At 35.8% G+C, this 23,891-nt stretch overlaps 1 protein-coding gene across 2 annotated transcripts in view; it reads left to right on the top strand.

The window, feature by feature from the left end:
* LOC149772437 (uncharacterized) overlaps nt 1-23,891 on the top strand; it is a 170,414-nt gene that overhangs the window by 75,054 nt on the left and 71,469 nt on the right. For both annotated transcript variants that reach the window (XM_089947829.1, XM_089947828.1), the window contains exons 15-22: nt 429-585; nt 3,685-3,823; nt 5,296-5,427; nt 10,007-10,090; nt 14,006-14,078; nt 16,141-16,253; nt 19,782-19,938; nt 23,143-23,376. In XM_089947829.1, coding sequence (XP_089803955.1) covers nt 429-585; nt 3,685-3,823; nt 5,296-5,427; nt 10,007-10,090; nt 14,006-14,078; nt 16,141-16,253; nt 19,782-19,938; nt 23,143-23,376 — 1,089 coding nt within the window. The remainder of the gene's footprint in view (nt 1-428; nt 586-3,684; nt 3,824-5,295; nt 5,428-10,006; nt 10,091-14,005; nt 14,079-16,140; nt 16,254-19,781; nt 19,939-23,142; nt 23,377-23,891) is intronic.

Here is a 23,891-nt window from a genome sequence, read left to right as displayed (position 1 = left end):
GATCTTTTTACTAATTAAGGAAAATCACTTATTTCCCCAGGGTACTGTCATTATGGGTTACATGATTGTTGGATGTGCTGTCATTTTAGGAGAGTGGTTTACCCTTCATGTAATAAATCCAGCCATTTTTCACTTGAATGGTGGCCATGGTAAATGTAGGATGTTTATGCATTTTCTGCAGTTATCAATTTTCCTAAAATTATTGTTTTCGAGGAATGTTTTGATGGAGAAATTACATTTTGTCTCCAATGGAGGCATATATGTGTCACAAATACAAATCTTATTAAGTTTCTGATATGAAAATATCTATAAAATGGATCTTAGTTGTTTAGGTTGCATTTGTTAGATTTCTTGGTCACAGTCAAGTAGATTTCGACATGGTCTCTTTAGGCATTAGAGGTGATCTTTTCTCCATTATGATGTTACAGGTCAGAAGGGTATTGGCTTCAAGTCGGTATTTCGAATGACTGACTGCCCAGAAGTTCATTCCAGCGGCTACCACATTCAGTTTAACCTTGACAGTGGCCCCATGGGATACATTCTGCCAGACTGGGTTCCTGACAACAAATGGAATGTGGAGGAGGGGTAAGTGTTAAATGTCTTTCATTATGTTCTGAAATGTTTAAATAGTAGTAAAAGTTTTGCCTATCAAAGAATGTTAGAAATAATTTTGTTAAATTGTAAAGAATCCTGTTTTCAAGTGAGGATTTTTGTTTATAGAGAGAATTACAGTCTCTTGTTAGGAGAAAGTAGAGAAGGTTCATTTTCATTTTGATGGTGGCTGGGAAGGCATTTTACAGAAGAAATTATACAATAAATATCAGTAAAGGTCAGTATATACAAATGAATTGCACTTTCTGCAGGAACATCTGACAGATTAACTCATAATCAGACATAGCTGGTTTTCAGTCTGTCAACAAATGTCTTCAACACTAAAGTAACAACCTCTGATTTATTGCAAACATACAGCCAGTTCTCATCAACTCAGATAATAATTTCTTTGATAGGATATTTGCACAGAAGTAACCAGTTAAAAGTGCCAATATATATACACCCTAGCATGTGATTGAGACCAGTTAAAAGTGCCAATATATATACACCCTAGCATGTGATTGAGACCGGTTAAAAGTGCCAATATATATACACCCTAGCATGTGATCAAGACCAGATAAAAGTGCCAATATATATACACCCTAGCATGTGATCGAGACCAGTTAAAAGTGCCAATATATATACACCCTAGCATGTGATCGAGACCAGTTAAAAGTGCCAATATATGTGTATATATATATATATACACACACACACACTAGCATGTGATAAAGACATGAACTTTAAGCTATAACCGCTTGGATGGCCTAGTGGTTAGAGCATCCGCCTCAGATGCGGGAGGTCATGGGTTCGATTCCCAGCCGAGTCATACCAAAGACTTACAGAAATGGTACTAACAGATTCCTCACTTGGCACTCAGCATTAACAGGTTAGTGTTAGGACTGGTCCGCCTGGTGTCAGGATAATGTGACTGGGTGGGACATCATGCTACGTGTGTGCGGCATGATGCCCCAGTGCTAGACATCACTATGAACTGCCACACAGTAGACATCATAATGATATGACTGAAAAATTGTTAAAGCTACATTAAAAATCCAAATCATACACACACACACACACAGACACACACACACACTTTAAGCTATATTTTGTAAAAGTACATCTGATTTGCATCATATGAGTTTGCATAGTTAACAGGGGCATGAAACTGGCTCATCATTCTGAATGAGCTGCAACGTCAACAGGAGCATGACACTGGCTTATGGTTCTAACCATGCCGCAGTTTGCAGGGGCATAAAACTGATTAGTGGTTCTGACTGGGCTGAAGTTTGCAATCTTATGAAGGTAAAATATAATAGGTAGAATGAACTCATCTTGCCAGAAACAACAGGCACATTCCTACACAGGTGGTTACATATTTACTTTAGGAACAGTGCTTTAAGTTTTTGATTACTATGAGTAAACTTATGGTATTAATAATAACAAAAGATTAACATGCATCATTATGACTATCAGGGTTAAGGCAATTGTATCATCTCAAAAAATGTAGCAATTGGCATGACCTGGTCTGAAAACTTGGATTTTACTTCACTTGAGCATATTTGCAACATAATTTTATTTTAGAATTAAATGTTTGATTTCATATATTGTATTTGTTGTTATAGGATTTCAGTGAAATAAAATTTTGAAATTAGTTTCTTAACAAAATGTTATTGTAAACATTTGATGATAATGAAGATTTTATGGTTTATTGTTTTGCAGCAGCATTTTTGTGCAGTGATCTTTAGCTGGACGTGTTTTGTTATAGTGTTTGTTATTTGTCCATTAAGATAAACTTGTGCATTCCGCAACTTTGTAATTCCATTAACGTATGCTGGTGCATTCCGTAACTATGTAACAGTTGGAGAGATTTTCATGAAACTTGTTTAAGTACATATCATGACTTGACATTTTGTTTCGTGCCTCACTCTGTGAATCCATGTCTGGAGTATAACTTTTGAACCAATAAAGATATTTTAATGAAACTCTGATCAAGTATATACCATGACTAGATAATGTGGCTTGTACCACAGCCACATAACTGTCTGTAGGTTAAGATCACGACAAGGGAAACTAATTTGGTGCCTTGTATCCATGTCTGGAGTATAACTTTTTAAGATATTTTGATGAAACTTCAACCAGTTTTATATCTCAACTCGACAGCTGGTGATGCACCTTTGGCCAGCATAAATGGGTCTTTTAAGACCTGTCTTCTCATGTCAGATGTCATCAAATTATGGAAAATGTGGTCTTTCATACCATTTGTTTTTTCAGATTTACTGTACCCCTAAGTCATATTTTACAGTAACCCACAAATCTTATATCCTTATTCTCAAAAGCACAGATTTTACTAAACCCACAAAACTAAGATTTTATGGAACCCACAAATGTTCAATTTTACTGTACACCAAAAAGTCAGATTATTCTGTACCTACCCATTTTAAATTACCCTCAATTCCATTTACTTGAATTTAGATTTTACTATACCCAAAAATGTCAGATTTTACTGTACCCCATCAGATTGGACTGTATTCATAGGTTAGATTTTACAGTATCTAGTCAGATTGGACTGTCCTCCTAGGTCAGATTTTACAGTACAGTCAGATTTGACTGTATTCATAGGTCAGATTTTAGTGTACCCCCATCAGATTGGACTGTACTCATAGGTCAGGTTTTACAGTATCTACAGTCAGGTTGGACTGTACTCATAGGTCAGATTTTAGTATACCCCCATCAGATTGGACTGTACTCATAGGTCAGATTTTACAGTATCTAGTCAGATTGGACTGTACTCATAGGTCAGATTTTACAGTATCTAGTCAGATTGGACTGTACTCATAGGTCAGATTTTACAGTATCTAGTCAGATTGGACTGTACTCATAGGTCAGATTTTACAGTATCTAGTCAGATTATACTGTACTCATAGGTCAGATTTTACAGTATCTAGTCAGATTGGACTGTACTCATAGGTCAGATTTTACTGTACCCCATTAGATTTTACTGTACTCATTGGTCAGATTTTACTGTATCTACATTTAGATTGGACTGTACCCACACAAAAAAAAAATTCACAGTATGTGTTTACATTACAGGTGGATGACAAAGATTGTCCTTCCTCTGAAGAAAGATAAAATGTCAAATTTACGGACCCTTGCAGCCAGATTTAATGACATTCATCCTTCACTGTTACTATTCTTACACAGATTAAGGGAAATAACAATAGACAATAAGGTAACAATGATACTGAACATTTACACCATATCTGAACAAAAGTAATTCTTAATTTACACATGTGATAAATAAATCTTGTCAAAATCATCAATAATCAGTAAAAGAAACTAGTATGTACAAAGTATCCAATTAATGGAAATAGTATATACAAAGAGAGATCATTTCTCATAATAAAGTATCCAAGTCATGGAACTAGTATATACAAAAGAAGATCAATTCTCACAGTAAAGTATCCAATTAATGAAACTAATATTTGCAAATATCAGTTCTTACAGTTAAATATTCTAGTCATGGATCTAATATGTACAAAGTGAGATCACTTGGACTTTATTTACTTTGTGAGTGATTAGGTTAAATATACCCAGCCATGATCATTTAATCCTGTAGTATCTAAGTCATTGTGTACAAAGAGATGTCATTTCTCATGTTGTTGTAGGGTTTAATGCCATTTTTCAGCACAAGATAGGCTATACATGGTGGCCATATAAATGGTGGAGGAAGAACCCGGGGAAAACCCCGGAAATAACCACTGATCCACGAGAACCTACTGGCAAGCTTTCTCATTTACCCACATTGACCGAACCAGAGACTTGAACCCACACAGACAGAGGTGAGATGGCAGTGATCCGTAATGGTGAGCACTGTAGGCCACTCAGGGCCCCACAAATTATTGTAACTGTTATGTCCAAACAGATCATTTGTCATAGTAATGTATCCAGTTAATGGAACTAGTATGTACAGAGATCATTTCTCATAGTAAAGTATCTAATTAAAGGAAATACAAAGCACAAAGAAAGATCATTTCTCGTAGTAAAGTATCATAGTCATGGAACTAGTATGTACCAAGAGAGATCATTTCTTATTGTAAAGTATCCAATTAATGGAAATAGTATGTACAAAAGGAAGATCATTTGTTAGTAAAGTATCCAATTAATGGAAATAGTATGTACAAATTAAAATCATTTCTTATAATAAAGTATCCATTTAATGGAAATAGTATGTACAAAGGAAGATCATTTCTTATAATAAAGTATCCCATTAATGGAAATAGTATGTACAAAGGAAGATCATTTCTTATAATAAAGTATCCAATTAATGGAAATAGTATGTACAAAGGAAGATCATTTCTTATAGTAAAGTATCCAATTAATGGAAATAGTATGTACAAAGGAAGATCATTTCTCATAATAAAGTATCCAAATCATGGAACAAAGAGAGATCATTTCTTATAGTAAAGTTTCTTAAAAGAACCTGAAGGCAATATTGCTTGTACATGTAAATCACTAACCAGGTAATGAATTAATTTTGAAATATTTTTTGTTTTTGTATCATAGATAACTGATTGAATTATTTAGAATGCCAGTTGTTATTAGGATTATGAAAAAATAATCATTATGTGTGTTGTTATTATTGCTAAATTTTAATTTATTTAGGGCTGAATCAGATAAGTTTTTGTATATTTTCCTATTCAGATTGAGCGACATGTTCAGACCATGAGGCGGCGTGATCTAGGTAATCACATGGTAGAAATCAAACACAGCGATGGTGTGGACAGTTGGCTAGTGGTCAGAAAAGTGCTTGATGCCTCCAAAATCTCAGCTCAGGTATTCTTATCATGAGTGTAATTAATTTGTTTCTGCAGCGGAAAGTAGTGGAAAAACTAACAGGGAAAATTGTTCTTTTCTCTAAAAATGCTGCGGCGGAAAGTAGTGGAAAAACTAACAGGAAAAATTGTTCTTTTCTCAAAAAATGTACCACATTTAATGATCTTATGTTAAACAGGAACATTGAGTAAGAAGTCAAATTGCTTCTTATTCAAACTAGCGTTCACTTGTCCAAACTTCGATTTTAATTGAGAGGTTTTAATTTATACAAGTATTTGTGTAAAATTATAGTTAATTCAATTGAAATACTGAGAATAAAGTTGTGTAATCATTGATTTGGCAGACATACATGCATGGCAGGCACATTTACTTGCAATTTCAGGCAAATACACAAAGGTGTCCAAATTTTCAGGCTGATGAATGCATTAAATCTGGACATACTTCCTTACCCTCAAAGCAGTATGCATTATGTGTCGTTTAGAAAGCAGTGCAAATTTGTGACATTTATATGGAATCATTGGTGTTCATTTTTTGAGAAATTTTAACTGGATGAATTCTTTTGCAGTAATAGCTATAAATATTTGTTGTTTGGACCCCTCCACTCCCCCCACTAATATTGACCATCATTTGAGTGCAGAATATTTATGATTTTTAAACCATATCATTGTTTAAGAAATAAATAATCTTCCAGTTTAACACATGTCAGTTCAGGTAAGAAGGATAGATAGACAGTTTTTAAGTCATTGTCACTTTTCAGCGAGTGAACTATTGTTGTCTATTAATTTAATGCAAGCTACTGATAAAAAGATAATTGCAATTATATTCTAGACAATATATTACTGACATTTTCATGAGTACTTCAATTTGTGGAGTAGGGAGGGGTTCTGTTGTTTCTACAGCACAACTATTCTGCACATGATCCTTGAATTTGTGATCTGTAGCAATCAGAGCATCCACAAACAAATTGGTACCTTGTGAACAATAGTAAATTCTCAGTATCGTTGCAGGTATACCATGTATACTGTCGTATAAGTTGAGTCCAACTGCAAACTAGACCCATATCTGCCACCTCAGAATGTGCCAGTAGATCAGGATCTGTGCAGTTTGTTAGGAATAATAAGTAAAACAAACAACATAGACCATGATCTTCCAGCTCTTTTGTAACAGCTATTATATATGGTAGTTTACTTTTTACATATGCTAAAGACTGCTGCGGCAGCCTAGTGGTTAGAGCATCTGCCATCAAATATGGGAGGTCATGGGTTTGAACCCCGGCTGAGTCATACCAAAGACTTATAAAAATGTTACTAACAGCTGCCTCGCTAGGCACTCAGCATTAAGAGGTTAGTGTTAGGACTGGTCGGTTTTGGTGTCAGGATAATGTGACTGGGTGGGACATGATCCTACATGTCTGTGGCATGATGCCTTGGTGCTAGACATCACTACAAACTGTCACACTGCAGGCATCATAGCAATATAACTGAAAAATTGTTAAAGCTACTTTAAAAATCCAAATCACACACACACACATATGCTAAAATTTTGAGTTGGCTAGCATTTTGTGGTTTACAACGTCTCTCATGACCATTTTACTCCATTAGATTTTAGTTCACTTGGCCTTAAGTCTAGGTGAGCCTATTGTATGGCCCTGCATACAATTTGGCTTTTATCATCAAATTCTTGGACGAAATTCACTCATTGTAATGAGATGATTTGCATCTGATTGGCTGAGCTTTTTACCATTTTGGAGACCATATTTTCAAATTTGATTTTTATCAGACTTGGAATATATTTGTATATCATGAAAATCTTGGATAGGTTTGATAATGAATGAATTCCACACCTGTTAATAAGCTTGCATTTGATTGACTGACCTTGATAACAGTTTGGAGGTCATATTTCTTGTCTGATTTTGATCTAACTTGTGTATTCTCAGGATCTTGGACCAGTTTGGTAATGGCAATATCCACACATCTTACTAAGATTGGCTTAGCTTTTTAGCAGTCTGGAAGTCACAATTCTGATCCAGTTTTGATCAAAATTAGAACATATCTATACATTGTCAAGAACTTTAATGAGTTGGTAATCTTCAAGATCTTTAAGAGTTGGTAATCTTCAAGATCTTTAACAAGTTGGTAATCTTCAGGATCTTTAATGAGTTGGTAATCTTCAAGATCTTTAATGAGTTGGTAATCTTCAAGATCTTTAAGGAGTTGGTAATTGTAAATTATTCATTCCATGTATTAGTTAGCACACAACTCTTGTAAAGAGTATTCTGATTGGTCAAAGGTTTTAATTTATCCAATGAATCTTCATGTAATGGAAACTGATGGCAAGAAAAAGCATGCTGGCACAAAACGTTTAAAGGTTTAAAAAATGTATGGAATAGGGAATGGCTGGAGCAAAAAGTTAACGGAAATTTAGTTGGCCAGTTTATAAGAAAACTGAACGCTAGAGGACTGGCATTTTGTGACCTCTGCAATTAAGATCTGAATTATGGTAATCACGGTTGGAAGAGTTTGGAATAGCACCTGCAAAAGAAGCTACATACAGAAAAATTGAAGCTCAGAAAAGGCATCTGGAAAAAGTGAAATTAATTACTGTAAGAAGAAAGATTTCTTGCATGAGAGAACAGATGTAGCCCTCTGTCAGAATATGCACACTGCATGTCACCAATCACCAGCTGAAAGGAAAAAGGCTCTGATTGAGAAGGAAAAGAAACAGTTGCACACTGAGCCCAAAAGGTCAGGTTGTGTCCATTTTTGGTGAGTTTATTTGTTTTTTAAATCATTATTTTGGTTTATTTTATCATCATAAGTTGCACCAGGATCAGTTTTTATGAGTTTAAAATGCATTTTTGGCTGGTGGCCTTTGGCTCCCTGTACCCCTGATTGGGTGCACTGCCCCATAAAACCCTATTGGGGAAGGACCCCCAGACCCCCTTAAACTTTTTTTCAGCTTTTTTTTATGGAAGACCATAATCATGTCTGCAATCTGACAGCCAGTATGGCCACAGCAGTAGCCATCTTGAAAATTCTTGTTAATGATATTCCTCTCAATAGGAAAGTCGTATCAGGTCTGAAGACTAGAAGACTTCTTATGGTATCCGGTCGGTTTTAAAATGATGAAATATTCAGTATATCCAGAACAGTGGCCATCCTGAAAACCTTGTTAATGCTACTCCTCCTAAATGGAAAGTCATATCAACATGGAGTTTTCACGAGAAGACTAATTAGTTAGTGCTGAATGAAAATGATTCTTATCTGACTTCAGATATGCCTGCCACAATATACATACTTCAAATATGCCTGCCACAATGTACATACTTCAAATACGTCTGCCACAATGTAAATATTGAAAATTGTATCACTATTTCTCTTGAATAAATGGCCATATCTGCATGGATTTTTTTCACCAACAGTCTTCTAATATTGTTAATTTGTCCTAAATGAAAATGGTGCCAATCTTTGATCCAATAGGGCAGCTATGGTGGGTAATTTGAAAATCATTTTGCTCAAGAATATCAGAGATGGTTTCAACACTCAACAGTTCCAAAAACGTGGTCTTATTTTGAATTCCTGGAAATTCTTTTTGATCAGCAAAGGACTGTTATTATAATGAGTGAATCTCGTATATATATATATATATATATATATATATATATATATATATATATATATATATATATATATATATATGCATACATACATACACACACATACATACATTATCTTGTATCTGAATGAGTTTTTTAAACTATTCTTTAGCCTGCATTTTTAATCAGCTTTTGGTCATATTTGGTAGTCAAGCTCTTGGTGGAAGTTGATGAATCTGATTGGCAGGGCCAGAAAATGCTCTGGCAACTATATTGCAGATTAGGGTTGGATCAGATAGTCCTATATCATCAAGATGTTGGATGCATTTGACCATAAGCAAAATCTTTGTATATAGATGAGGTCATCTAGTACCAGATTGACTCAGTTTGCTTCATAATTAGCTCATATTATTGTGTTGTTTTGTCATAGATATATGCACTTCTAAAGACTTCTATATATGTATGATCTGTGCATATTAATGATACACCTTCATCTTTTTGATTGAGCTTGACATATCTCTAGAGTCTATGTTTCTCATCCGTGTTTATAAATGGATTTATATTATGGGTTTATCTTGGATGACTTTGTGCGTGTTGATGATGCATATTAAAGAATTTTTGTTAGAAAATATTAAAATCAGGGTGTTATAAAGTTTAGGAGATAGTTTACATTGGGTGGTGTTCTTATAGTAATACATAAGCCAGTTTAGTGAAATGGTGAACTGTTTAGTTATGTAAACCAAGTGAGTGATATAAAGCCATCTGTGGCATCTTGTTTTCTATCCCAATTAAGTAATGGCATTAAAAAAAAAAAAATTTTATCCTGTATTATTTTTCACTTTGAATATGATCAGAATCTGTGTATTAGAATGAAATCAAAATAATATTTGTCCCATTAATTAATATCTGTAGTTCAGCTTGTACATATGACAATGTATTTTGGTGTATGTCAATGATGAGGTTATAATTTTATTTGTCTTCTAGACCAAGTCAGGAGTAGATGTAGAGTCAACAGAAATTGCTTTGGCTTTTCCCATACAATCAATGGGACAGAAAACTCCTGCACATGTGAGTATATTTCTTGTAAAGGCTTTCTACACTTTGTTCTAGCCTAGTACTAAACAGTTTGTATGATGATTGACCATAGTATCATTTTTTAATTGAAGAGATTCATACTTATCTCCATGTTATTTACATTGCTGTGAAGAATGCACGAGTTCATGAGGTACTCACAATCGATCAGTTCTTGTGTGGAAACATGTTTGTGCTAGCAAGGTCAAAGATGACAGTGCTCAGGAGAAGCTGTTAACTTTTCTCCTAGTTCTGTCTTTTTAGCAATTACCAACATTACTTAGTGATTGTGAAAAATTTATTCACTCACTGTCCACTTTCCTCTTCATTGAAGTAATATTTGGGATGCAATTGTCACTGCCTTACATATGAAATCTCTCCAGTTTTAGGTTCTTTATGGGTTGAAGTGACAGGTTTTGTAATTTTCACACATTGTGGGGATGGAGATTGCTGCGGCTCTTAAGAGGATAATCATGGAAGGATCAGCTTTGCATTGCCAATATTTTTAACTAATTTGGTTTCTCGATTCAATGACAAGTTTGAAAATGTACAAATGTTGATGGTTATGGAGTTTTATTTTGATAGCATCAGGGGTGAGAGGTTACATCTTTGATCCTACTCATAACTGAAAACTGTTTTGTGTAATCTTAGGCCATTGCATTTGTGGACTTGTTAATGAAGATCTGCTCACTTTTGTTGTTGCAGCATTGTTCATGGGGTTATGAGGAAACAACAAGGATAATAAATGCTACTGCTAAATTATGATACTGTATGTTATTATTGTTAAGTTATTTGATGTTATTGGACACGGTTACATGAAACATGACTTTCATAACAACTGAAAATGTTTCTGTTGGGTAAAACAGCTGATGGTGTTGATTTTAATATGTCACTTCGGGGGAGGATTTTTTTATCATGTTTTTTTTTTGCATAGATCATAAATGCAGTACACCACTATGTCCAATTTACATAATGCTATTTACACTAAAGTTTCTTGATTTTGGGAAGTCACCTAAGGAAGGTCTTGGTTGCTCTTTGGGTTACAGAACTGTCTGATCCTTCAAGGGTGGTTTCACCAACACATGGAAGGAAGTTGTCAACTCCATCAAAGGATGGATTCCTAATACTTCCCCGTTGAGGGGAGTTGTCATCACCATGTAGCAAGTGCTGCCTTCCTGATGTAAAGGAAGTGCAGTCTTCTTGCTTGAGTAGATCTGCTTTTAAATCAAGGTGATCTCATTCATTGGAGTTGAGTTTCCCAAACAGAAAGCCCACAGTAAGATCTACATCATGAGACCAGTCATTGAAAAGTCACCAGGCATCACATTAAGTGACAGTCACAAAATGTCTGTCACCATATTATAGGTACTGGGCAGTGTCATGTAACAATCACCAAAATAATGTTGGACTCTGGGTAATTTGTCAAGTGACAGTCACTGAAGGTCTTTCATCAGGCAGTGGGTATTGTCCTCCAGGAATCAGGCACAGGGTAATGTGTCAAGTGACAGTCACTGAAGGTCTTTCATCAAGCAGTGGGTATTGTCCTCCAGGAATCAGGCACAGGGTAATGTGTCCAGTGACAGTCAATGAAGGTCTTTCATCAAGCAGTGGGTATTGTCCTTAAGGAATCAGGCACAGGGTAATGTGATGAGTGACAGTCACTGAAGGTCTTTCATCAGGCAGTGGATATTGTCCTCCAGGAATCAGGCACAGGGTAATGTGTCAAGTGAGAGTCACTGAAGGTCTTTCATCAGGCAGTGGGTATTGTCCTCCAGGAATCAGGCACAGGGTAATATGTCAAGTGACAGTCACTGAAGGTCTTTCATCAAGCAGTGGGTATTGTCCTCCAGGAATCAGGCACAGGGTAATGTGTCAAGTGACAGTCACTGAAGGTCTTTCATCAAGCAGTGGGTGTTGTCCTCCAGGAATCAGGCACAGGGTAATGTGTCAAGTGACAGTCACTGAAGGTCTTTCATCAAGCAGTGGGTATTGTCCTTAAGAAATCAGGTACAGAGTAATGTGTCAAGTGACAGTCACTGAAGGTCTTTCGTCAAGCAGTGGGTATTGTCCTCCAGGAATCAGGCACAGGGTAATGTGTCAAGTGACAGTCACTGAAGGTCTTTCATCAGGCATTGGGTATTGTCCTCCAGGAATCAGGCACAGGGTAATGTGTCAAGTGACAGTCACTGAAGGTCTTTCATCAGGCAGTGGGTATTGTCCTCCAGGAATCAGGCACAGGGTAATGTGTCAAGTGAGAGTCACTGAAGGTCTTTCATCAGGCAGTGGGTATTGTCCTCCAGGAATCAGGCACAGGGTAATGTGTCAAGTAACAGTCACTGAAGGTCTTTCATCAAGCAGTGGGTATTGTCCTTAAGGAATCAGGCACAGGGTAATATGTCAAGTGACAGTCACTGAAGGTCTTTCATCAGGCAGTGGGTATTGTCCTCCAGGAATCAGGCACAGGGTAATGTGTCAAGTGACAGTCACTGAAGGTCTTTCATCAAGCAGTGGGTATTGTCCTCCAGGAATCAGGCACAGGGTAATGTGTCAAGTGACAGTCACTGAAGGTCTTTCATCAGGCAGTGGGTATTGTCCTCCAGGAATCAGGCACAGGGTAATGTGTCAAGTGACAGTCACTGAAGGTCTTTCATCAGGCAGTGGGTATTGTCCTTAAGGAATTAGGCACAGGGTAATGTGTCAAGTGACAGTCACTGAAGGTCTTTCATCAAGCAGTGGGTATTGTCCTTAAGGAATCAGGCACAGGGTAATATGTCAAGTGACAGTCACTGAAGGTCTTTCATCAGGCAGTGGGTATTGTCCTCCAGGAATCAGGCACAGGGTAATGTGTCAAGTGACAGTCACTGAAGGTCTTTCATCAAGCAGTGGGTATTGTCCTCCAGGAATCAGGCACAGGGTAATGTGTGTCAAGTGACAGTCACTGAAGGTCTTTCATCAGGCAGTGGGTATTGTCCTCCAGGAATCAGGCACAGGGTAATGTGTCAAGTGACAGTCACTGAAGGTCTTTCATCAAGCAGTGGGTATTGTCCTCCAGGAATCAGGCACAGGGTAATGTGTCAAGTGACAGTCACTGAAGGTCTTTCATCAGGCAGTGGGTATTGTCCTCCAGGAATTAGGCACAGGGTAATGTGTCAAGTGACAGTCACTGAAGGTCTTTCATCAAGCAGTGGGTATTGTCCTCCAGGAATCAGGCACAGGGTAATGTGTCAAGTGACAGTCACTGAAGGTCTTTCATCAAGCAGTGGGTATTGTCCTTCAGGAATGAGGCACAGGGTAATGTGTGAAGTGACAGTCATTGACGGTATTTCATCAAGCAGTGGGTATTGTCCTTAAGGAATCAGGCACAGGGTAATGTGTCAAGTAAAAGTCACTGAGAGTCTGTCACTGGGCATCAGTCACCAGTATTGTTATGAATATTTAAATTGTATTGTGTGTTGACTTTTAGCCATGATTAGATGTTTAATTTGTACCATTACTCCACCTGCATCGAAGGTCATATTGATGTTTTCAGTAATAGTGATGTTTGGTTTGTCCTAAATGAAAATGGTGCTGATCTTACATCCAATAAGGCTACCACAGTGGCTGATTTGAATATATTATCACTCAAGAATATCTTCGAAAGAAGAAATGGTCCTATCTTGAATTCATGGAAATTCTTTTTAAAAGGAGAGTGTCAGTCCAATAGAGGAACTTTTGTTTAAATACAGTATAAATGATTTACATCAAGGGACTATTTATATAAATCAGATAGTTTAAATGTTGCTGTAGAATATTATTTTTAAATCCAGTATTAACATATCTTAGTTGCATATTTCACTTGTAAATTGCAATCGAATCGAGGTAATTCTTGTTCATGTTTACCACTAATAAGGGCAATTTTTTTTTCTTCTTCAGGTACTACCTCCCAAGCAACCAGTGTTTGCTTTCTTGCCCTTAAGAAGTTATGGCTTCCGATTTGTTATTCAGGGTATGTTACAAATAAGATAAAGTTATTTAAAACCTTGTTTTACTCATAGCAAAGAGTAATTTACATACGTTAACATTAACAAACATACATTATGTTAAAAGTCTTGGCAGGATGTATAAATGTTTTAACAGATTTTGCCATGAACATTTCATACAGTAGCTTCAGTTTTATTCTCTCTCTCAATCTTGCTGTCTCTCTCCTTCACATCTTTCTGTCACTCTCACTAATTAAATATCTCCATATCTGTCTCCATATATGTATGTAGGTAAAATGATTTTATGAAGTTAAGAAACATGCTCAAACGTTCTTGTACTTAAATGTATTTAGTTCATTTAATAAATACTGCTAATTGATTTTTTTTTATAGATCACTTGGCCAGATGAGCATACAACATTACCCTGTATCTGTCATGTATCATCTATCGTGTGTCTGTCAGCAATTGATGTTTTAAACTTCTTATTGGAAACCACTAGACCATATTTTGGTACTGTGCATTCTGGCCTGAAGAGCTCTCAAATGTTTTCAAATATTGCCAATCTACCTTCCGAGTTGGCCTCCATTTCTAAAAATGGTAAAAGCCATTTAAATGACTTCTCAAAAACTATGAAACAGAATTTGAAAACATTTGACTGAAGGTATTTTTGCAGGAAAACATTTCAGGTTTTTACAGATGGTGCTAATCCTATTTCAATACAGCTGGCATTAGCAAAACTAGAAAGTTGCTGTTCTGAAAGAAATAGAAAAACTTAAATTGATTTATTATCAAAAAACTGCAGTCTAGAATTTGACGACTCTTGTCAGAAAGCATCCTGTTGTTAGTGATGCCAGTTAACCATCAGAGATAGCCACTGATAATAAAAATCGAATAACCTGTAAGTGGCTTCTTCTCCAAAACAATGAATAGAATTAAACCCAACTTGACAGAAGAGATGTTAGTCTGGCATCAAATTCTGTCTTTGTTGCTAAAAATACACAGTCACTTAAATGAGTGTGTCTGTGATTTGGATTTTTAACATAGCTTTAACAATTTTTCAGTCATATCGCTGCAGTGTGGCAGTTTATAGTGATGTCTAGCACTGGGGCATCATGCCGCAGACATGTAGCTTGATGTCTCCGCCAGTCAAATTATCCTGACACCAGGCTGACCAGTCCTAACACTAACCTCTTAACGCTGAGCGCCAAGCAAGGCAACTGTTAGTACCATTTTTGTAAGTCTTTGGTATGACTCGGCCAGGGATCGAACCCACAACCTCTTGCATCTGAGGCAGACACTTGAACCACTAGGCCACTGGAGCGGTCTCACTTAAATGACTTGTAAAAGAAAACTGCAAATCCAAATTAGACCAAATTTGATGAAAAACATCCTGGCATAGAGGGCTTTTAAGTTTCAGCAAATATGGTTGCTTTTGCAAAAAAAATAGGAAATTACGGTACTTGCTGTTTGCCTGTTAAATCAAGGGAAGTCACCTTTGATAACAGCTATCAACAATCATACGTTTGGCATTCTGCTGAGTTCTTCCCTTTGTGGAAAAAAATTAATAGTAATGAAATCATAGCTGGTGATATCGTATTCCCCTAACCCTCCAAAACAAAAAAGTGACACACATAACAAAAATAAAATGAAATACTCTTACTTTAATAACCTGCTGGAATCTTGTCATATAACTGTCGTAGCAAAGTGCACACTCCTTTGAAATTTTTATATATAAAAATCTATTATGGGCCATGTTGAAAGTAGAAAGTGTCATGTTGCTTGGCAGGCAGTGATTCTGATGCTGATTAGGAACCAAACCCACCTACCCACCCATTCTCCATCCCAATACATTGTAAGATTGTCTCCTAATATTCACAACTTGTCATTTGCAAAAATACCATTGGTTGCAAACAATTTAAATTTTACAAGTTGCACTCACACAACTGAATTTACATATTATGGCAGGTTAATCTCTACATGTTTGTTTTTTCAATATCCTGAATTTAGTCTGGCTTAATGAAAAAAATGTATTCATTAGAAGAGAGAAACAAATTCCTGGAATAATATCATCTTTTGGACTTTTCCTAGGTGACTTTGATGTGCCTTCTAGCAGAGAAGATGTAGACAAGGACAGCCCCTGGAATCAGTGGCTAAGGAGTGAGATTCCCACTCTTTTTATTGAAATTTTGGATGTCTTCAAGGTTAGTGAAAAGGACATTCCTAGGTCATAGTCTAGCACAATGTTATTTTTTCATACAACTTGAAGACTTTATATAAAAAGTATAATCTGTTTAATTTATTTCCTCTACATTTTTGCACTTGATGCCCTTGTATGTTGTTAACTCTACTGGTCATAAACCAGAAGCGCTTATGGGATGGTCTTTTGCCATCACTTATCGTCCACTATCTGTCTTTTATCATGCTACTCCTTTTCAACTCCTTGAAGTATTGACATGACACCTTGATACACATTCATCCCACGGACCATTTGGTTGTTGTTGTTGTTAACACCATTTTTCACCACAAGATAGCCTATACATGGCGACCAGTATTAATGGTGCAGGATGAACCCGGGAAAACCCTGGAAAGAACCACCAACCCAGGACCATTTGGTCTTAAATGTAAATGGTGCTGCTTGGACATCCGTTATCGCTGCAACAACAGTCATCATGAAAATTTTGTTATCGTTACTTCTTCTGTATAGCTGGTCACATCAACATGGAGTTTTCAATTAAAGACTTCTTGTTGGTCCCAAAGGAAAATAGTGCCAATATAAGGTTCAGTGTTGCTCTCATGGCAGCAATCTTTTAAATCTTGTTATCACTTCTTCTACAGAACAGAAAGTCATGTTGATATGTGGTTTTAAACAGAAGATTTTTTATGTTATTTAGTTGGTTTGACTTGACAGTGGTGCCAATTTGATGTCTAATATTGTCTAAAACAAGTGGCCATCTTGGCTATTTTGTTATCGCTACTCCTCCTGAACATAAAGTAATATTGCGATGGGGTTTTTGTCTGAAGACTTCATATGATGTTCTAGTTTGTCCTAAATGAAAAGGGTGCTGCTTCTACATACAATATGAATGTCACAGTGGCCATTTTGAAAATCATATTATCACTGCTCCTTCTGGTTGGATGGTCATATCAAACATGAAGTCTTGACTAAATGACTTCTTACAATGTCTAGTTGGTTCTAAATGAAAACTTTTGCTGCTCAGACTTCCAATATGGTCACCTCGATGGCTAGCTTGAAAATCTTGTTACTCCTGAATGAATTGTCACATCAGCATGGGGTTTCACTCATGATATCTTACTGGTTGTAAAGGAAAATGGTGCCATTCTGATTTCCAATATGATCAACACAATGCCCATCTTGAAAATCTTGTTATAGCTTCATCTCTTAGGTGGCTGCCATATTAATATTGTGGTTTCATTAAAAGAAGTCACTTTGGTCCTAATTGGATATGGTACCAATTTAATATCAAATATGGCCATGATAGCTGCCATCTTGAATATATTGTTTTTGTTACTTATTCCAAAGTTGTATCAACATAGGTTTTCCACCAGAAAACTTCTTAGGTTGTCTTGTCATTCCTAAATGGAGATGGTGGTGATCTGACATCCACTGTAGCTTATTTGAAATTCTTGTTATTCCAGAAGAGTATCAGAGATGGTTTCAACACTCAGCATTTAAATGGAACAAATAATCTTTTCTGGAACTGGTGCACCTTTTTTTCATCCAGTAGAGGATCAGACCCTTCAAGGGACTCTTGCCTGCCCTCAAATAGCTTGTTACAACTTTGAAGGATATATTTCTAGTCCAGTTTGAATCACACTTGGAATATGGTTTTATATCATCAAAATCCTGAACAAGTTGGTAATGAGTAGATGCATCCATATTAATGAAGTGATCTTGCATCTGATTGGTTAATATTGTTACCACTATGGAAACCATATTTCTGATCAGATTGACATCAGACTAAAAATGTATGCTTTTATCATCGAAATTTCAGACAAGCCTTTTAGGGAATGAGATCCACACATGCTAATGAGGTGATTTTGCATCTGATTGGCTGAGCTTGTTTCCACTCTGGAGGCTTAATTTCTTTTATCAGACTTGAAATATAAGCTTGCAGTTTGTTATTTGTTACTGCTGCCTGATTTCCTTAAGTTATAATTTGATGATGAAAACACGTGTTTTGAAACTCAAAAATGAGTCTGTAAATAACAATTTGTATTTCAAGAATAGAATCAGTGGAAGAACTTTAAAAGGAAAAAGTGAAAGATTTAAACTGCTGTGTTTGTGTTATTTTCTTTATAAAATCAATTTGAAACCATTTGTGAACCAGCCTAGAGGTCAGTGGGAGGGTGTGTTTATGTGGTAATAATGATTGTCAGATCCAGTTTTCAGTTTGATAACATAATCAAACTTTGAGTACAGCCAAACATGATTTGTTTCTCAATGTTCATGCCTGTGAACAATGTGTTGTATGTTATTGGACATAAGCAATATGCACTACAGTATGGATGCCTACGCTACATATATGGAGTTCGTGGATATATTTTATTTTATAATGCTTATGATGGAAAAAAAGAGGAATAAATGATAACAATACATTTTTAGTGTCTTTTTTTATTATCAAATAAGCATTTTGTTTATTTTATTGCAACATGCAGTCGGTTGTGTGCAAATCTAACACAAATTTATTTTGTTTCTCAAGTCTTGGTACATATGACTGAGGTGAAAACAATGTTTGCCATAAGTTCTGGGAGAGGAAAATAATTATTATTTTATTGTTTCCCCAATATATATATATATATATATATATATATATATATATATATATATATATATATATATATGGTAAATACAGTACATTTACAACAAACATTACAAAATGTGTATTGAATGACTACACTATTAAAAAAAGATAAGCTGACCTCATTGGCTCATTGACAGAATGCAGAAATGTGCAAATTCAGTCAAATAAATTAACACCAATTGCAGACATTTTCTTGGGGGCCCCGAGTGGCCGAGTGGTCTAAAGCGCTCTCCATTAAGGATCACTGCCATCTCACCTCTGTCTGCATGGGTTTGAGTCTTGGATTTGGCCATTGCGGGTATGTGAGAAAGCTTGCCAGTAGCTTCTTGAGGGTCAGTGGTTCCTTCTTGGCATTTCCCGGGTTCTTCCTCCACCATTAATACTAGCCGCCATGTATAGCCTATCGTGTGCTGAAAAATGGCGTTAAACCCTACAACAACAACAACAACAACAACAGACATTTTCTTAATTTTCTCTTTCAATATTCATGAGCAGTTTGTATATCTGGAAGTCTGTTATCATTAATGCTTATGTTAAAATATCACTTTGGCGTTACCATTTTATAGTCAGCTGCTTGGCTCTGATATTTCTTTCTTGTATACTGTAATTGAAAGGTTTGTTCTATCCCCTAGCATCAGTCTGGTGCCACAATGTATTACCCTTTTCCATCCATTTTGTTCATATATAGAGATCTCTCTAAATCAGGTTGAGCCTTGTGGTAGGAACAGGCACTATGGTGGAACATTGTGTGCCATAACATAATTCTAGATTTGAATGTGATGATTAAATGCATAAAAATCTGTGATGCAGTTAGCTCATTGTGAGGCACTGCTACAAGAAACTACAAGAAATTTTGTGATGTAACTATAGCTGCATATATTAAGGATCTTGTTTTTCTCTCTAAAGTCCCATCCATCCTTCAGTGCAATAGAGGCACTGTCAACCTTCCTGCAGTTTGTTCCCATGGAAGATGAAATTTTGGATTTCTTCAAACCTGTAGCTACAGAGATTTTGAAAAAGCTGAGAGGAAAGCCATGTGTTCCCACACAGCCAAATAGTAGAGGTAAGTTATCTACTTCTTCTCAGTTTTTATTACTTGATTTCATTCTTCCATGCCTCTTGATATTGCATCCATTCTCTTTTTACCAGATTGTTTGTATTTCTAATATTAGTAACAAACTAATTATATGGTTTGACACTGATGAATCTTAATTTCATCTAGTTTGGATACAGTGAGTTTACTCATTAATTTTGCAATAATTGTCATAAAGGATATTCAGAGAAGTAAAATTCATTTAAAAGTAGACAGATAAAACATAAGGTTACCACTCAGTCTGAGATAACTATATCTCCAAAGAGACATAATCCAGACTCTGTAGCTGCAGAAATCAAATGTGGCACAACTAAGAGTCGAAGAAATTACAGTAATATTAGGTTGATAATTATCCATGGCTTGGATTCCCTGTTTTGCAGCTATTGCAAACAACATCCTAGATTGGCATGGGTTGGATAGTGTGTTTGTCAGTGGAATTGACAAATTCAAGATTTAATCAATGACGTCTTATGACAGTTTTAAACTTCATAAAGTCTTTGCAGCACAGTACATGGATGACATGTGCAGAAAATCCTAGACATTGGAGTTGATAACACTCCACTAGGAAAGACCATTTTAAAATGAAAGTTTTCTTGATCCTTTTAAGGTCAACATTTTTATAAAAAGGTTCATCCCAGCATGACACTTGACAAAAAGATAACTAAGTCAGGATTAATAAATTATAAAACATTATTTACACAAACATTGGAACCACTCTTACACAATGCAGTCATACCATACAGGTATATGGTTTACCAATCTGTGGGTACTAACATGCACCCAATACTGAAGAAGGGTATTTGAGGTTTACAACAACTTTACTCCACAATTTATACATTACAAAACATCTCATATTGGTGGATTGTAGGGTTAGTGATTTCTTTTACTCTACTTTCTTACATATAAATGTACTATGTTTGCTTTGGGACTGTTATTCAGGATGGCAGAGAACATTTTAGAAGTTAGTTTGTCTCCATAGACAGACAGACATGGTAAATTGGAATTTTTTTCCAAATGTATAAATTATAGTTATACTAATATTGCTATGGGTTGTTTACTCCAACTTCAATAATACCTGAAGCATTGTCATATCCATGATATCTTTATTTTTTTTACAACCGCTTAAGTTGTTGTTCTTTGTCTGAAAATCAACTCTGATCTGTCGATGCAGATATCTTGATATACAAATACAGTAGTTAAGAGAAACTTGATCAACCAGTCAAAATACTTAACGTGCATCCCACCTCGTAATGTAATTCCAGTATCTCCACACTTGAGAGTGTTATACTGAAATGACTTTGCACATCGAAATACAGCTGAATTTATAAGAATTAAGTTTGCATGGTTAATCATACAATCATGAAAGAGTGACAATGGTACTTAATAAAGTATGCATCAAATTAAATATATATCATAATATAAAGACATAAAATGTTCAGTGTGTTTCAAAATGTAACTCAAGTATGTCCAACTTCATATCATGACAAACTTTGGTTATGTAAGGGAGTCTTCATTCCTCTCTCCAACATGACAGACTTTGGTTATGTAAGGGAGTCTTCATTCCTCTCTCCAACATGACAGACTTTGGTTATGTAAGGAAGTCTTCATTCCTCTCTCCAACATGACAGACTTTGGTTATGTAAGGGAGTCTTCATTCTTCTCTCCAACATGACACCTCATGAGGGAAGAATGTATTTGCGTGACTTTGTTAGGAATGATGAGGACATAGAACTAAAAATTCATTACAATTTTCTGACATTCCCAAGTCTGATATGGAAATTAGTATCTGATAATGAAAATGCTGTGTGCACTCCAGGAGAATAACAGTGGTAAACTTAGGGCTGATAATGAGAACAGACTTGGTGCAAGAGACTTTGCTCTGTCAATCAGTAAAGTCATGAGAGAAGTTAAGAAAAGTCTGAATTCCAATAAATTCATTTTCATTATTGTTGATGGAAGTATAGATGTTACCATATCGGGACAACAGATAGTGCATATAAGATATGCTGACAAAAAAAAGTGAAGCCCTTTAAAGAAATAAATCCATTGTACATTATTTCTTTTGATTTTTTTGCTGAATTAAAATGCATAAATCTCATCAAATCTGGGCCAGGTTTTAAAAAAAACAAATAAGCAACCGATGGATAGTAAGCTCCCCACATCCAACAAATGGGAGACATAACATTTCATGGAACTCTTGTTTATATAAAGCAGCCATCAGTAGAATTTGGTTAAGATAAAATTTGGTAATTTATTTGCTGCATAGGAACTCGATAAAGTAACACATGCATGAGGTGCTTGTGACATTGATTTATTTCAAGGGAGGCATTATGGTTAATAAATGTGTACTGGATTATTGTCATAAGAAATTTTGACCAAAAAACTAATGTAATGTATTTAAATTAGTCACCATGCAGATTGCACTTATTGTGTATTGGAACATGTGTTCATGTCTGCTTTATTGTGTCAAGACTGATTGTCAGCTTTACCTTCAAAGGATGTTGTCTTGCATTATGAAATGCTGTCAGGACACATGAAGGTGAGACAGTTTTAACTTTTAATTAGTGGAATTTTAATTAGTGGAATTTAAAAAATAAGATGATACATTTTCACCATTTTCAAAATCACTAAATTAGCAAAACATTTTTAAAACCAAATAATAGCCAGTGTAGGCAATAGGGCCATTCATGTCAAGGCTCAGTTTTCTCACCTTCGTTATAAACTGGACATTATTTTATGGCAGATATCAATATAATCTGACCCAAAAAGTTATGCAAATTTAGCTGTAAGAAAAATATTGTTGCAATTTCATGAATTCAGATTTTCACCGTTAACCCTTTATAAGAAAAATTAGTTAAAAATGAAAATCAAAAGGCATTGTGGTATTGATAAACATAAAACAATTTGGTATGATGCTGATAGTCTCCATCTTTGCATCAGTGTTATATTTCTGCATTAGCAGTTTTGGACAAATCATTTGTGAAGTCAGATTTGTCTCCAACAGCAACATTTATGAACTGACAAAAGACAGGTGGCTGCTTGATGTATGTCCATAGTGATAATATATGTAGTTGATAAAGCCTTGAAAAAAGGGTCTTTTTAAGACAGGTAATTGCTTAATACAGATGACCTTTAATGCATGTTTGACAATATTCTCTGCTACTATTGAATCAGGTGTTATCAGCTGGAAAATCCCATCTCAGACAGTAAGAGTGAGGGACCCTCTGGTCCACAAGGTGATAACGCCTGAGTTGTTACAAAAACACCTTAGTCTGTATTATCTCCATGGCGATGTGGCATCAATGTTGAATCCAACCTTGACTCAGTGCCTGGGGATAGAGATACTGACAACAGAGCATCTGATCCAGTTGGGGAAGGCCACTATACAGGACTTAAATGGTGTCTGTGGTAAGTATCTTTCAGTTTTGTCTGTCCTGCAAAGCTTAAGTGGAACTTAGAGATTATTTTTCTGTTCTTGTTTTCATTGTCAGTGCTATATTTTTGCATTTAGCTTAGTTTCTATGACACTGTTTTATGAAGTAATGGAGCTTGATTGGTATATTCATTGTGGAGAGTGCTACTCAACATGTGAGCAAAAGTAGGTTACGGTGACCGCCTTCATGATTCACCAATTATGTTATTTTTACTATTTACCTTGGGATGCTTCATCACCATTTCCTGTACAGTCAGTAAACATGTTTATTCATCTGGGATGGTTATAAACATCATGGAAAAAATGTAGTCATGGGGATTTACTTTTTGCGCTTCACTGATTACATTAGGTTTTGTGTTTGATTAAGTTTCTTTGATACTTTTTAATGTACTGTCATAAGGTAAAATCCCAAAATTTACCTGAATTTTTTTTATTTGGAAGGGTTACCTTCCATAGATTTTTTGTGCATTAGTTCATATTTACTTATTCA

This window comes from Sinohyriopsis cumingii, unplaced genomic scaffold (genome assembly GCF_028554795.1).
Source record: "Sinohyriopsis cumingii isolate HCF-2022 unplaced genomic scaffold, ASM2855479v2 utg001505l, whole genome shotgun sequence".
NCBI classification, from domain to species: Eukaryota; Metazoa; Mollusca; class Bivalvia; order Unionida; family Unionidae; genus Sinohyriopsis; species Sinohyriopsis cumingii.
This window is presented reverse-complemented; position numbering and strand designations above follow the sequence as displayed.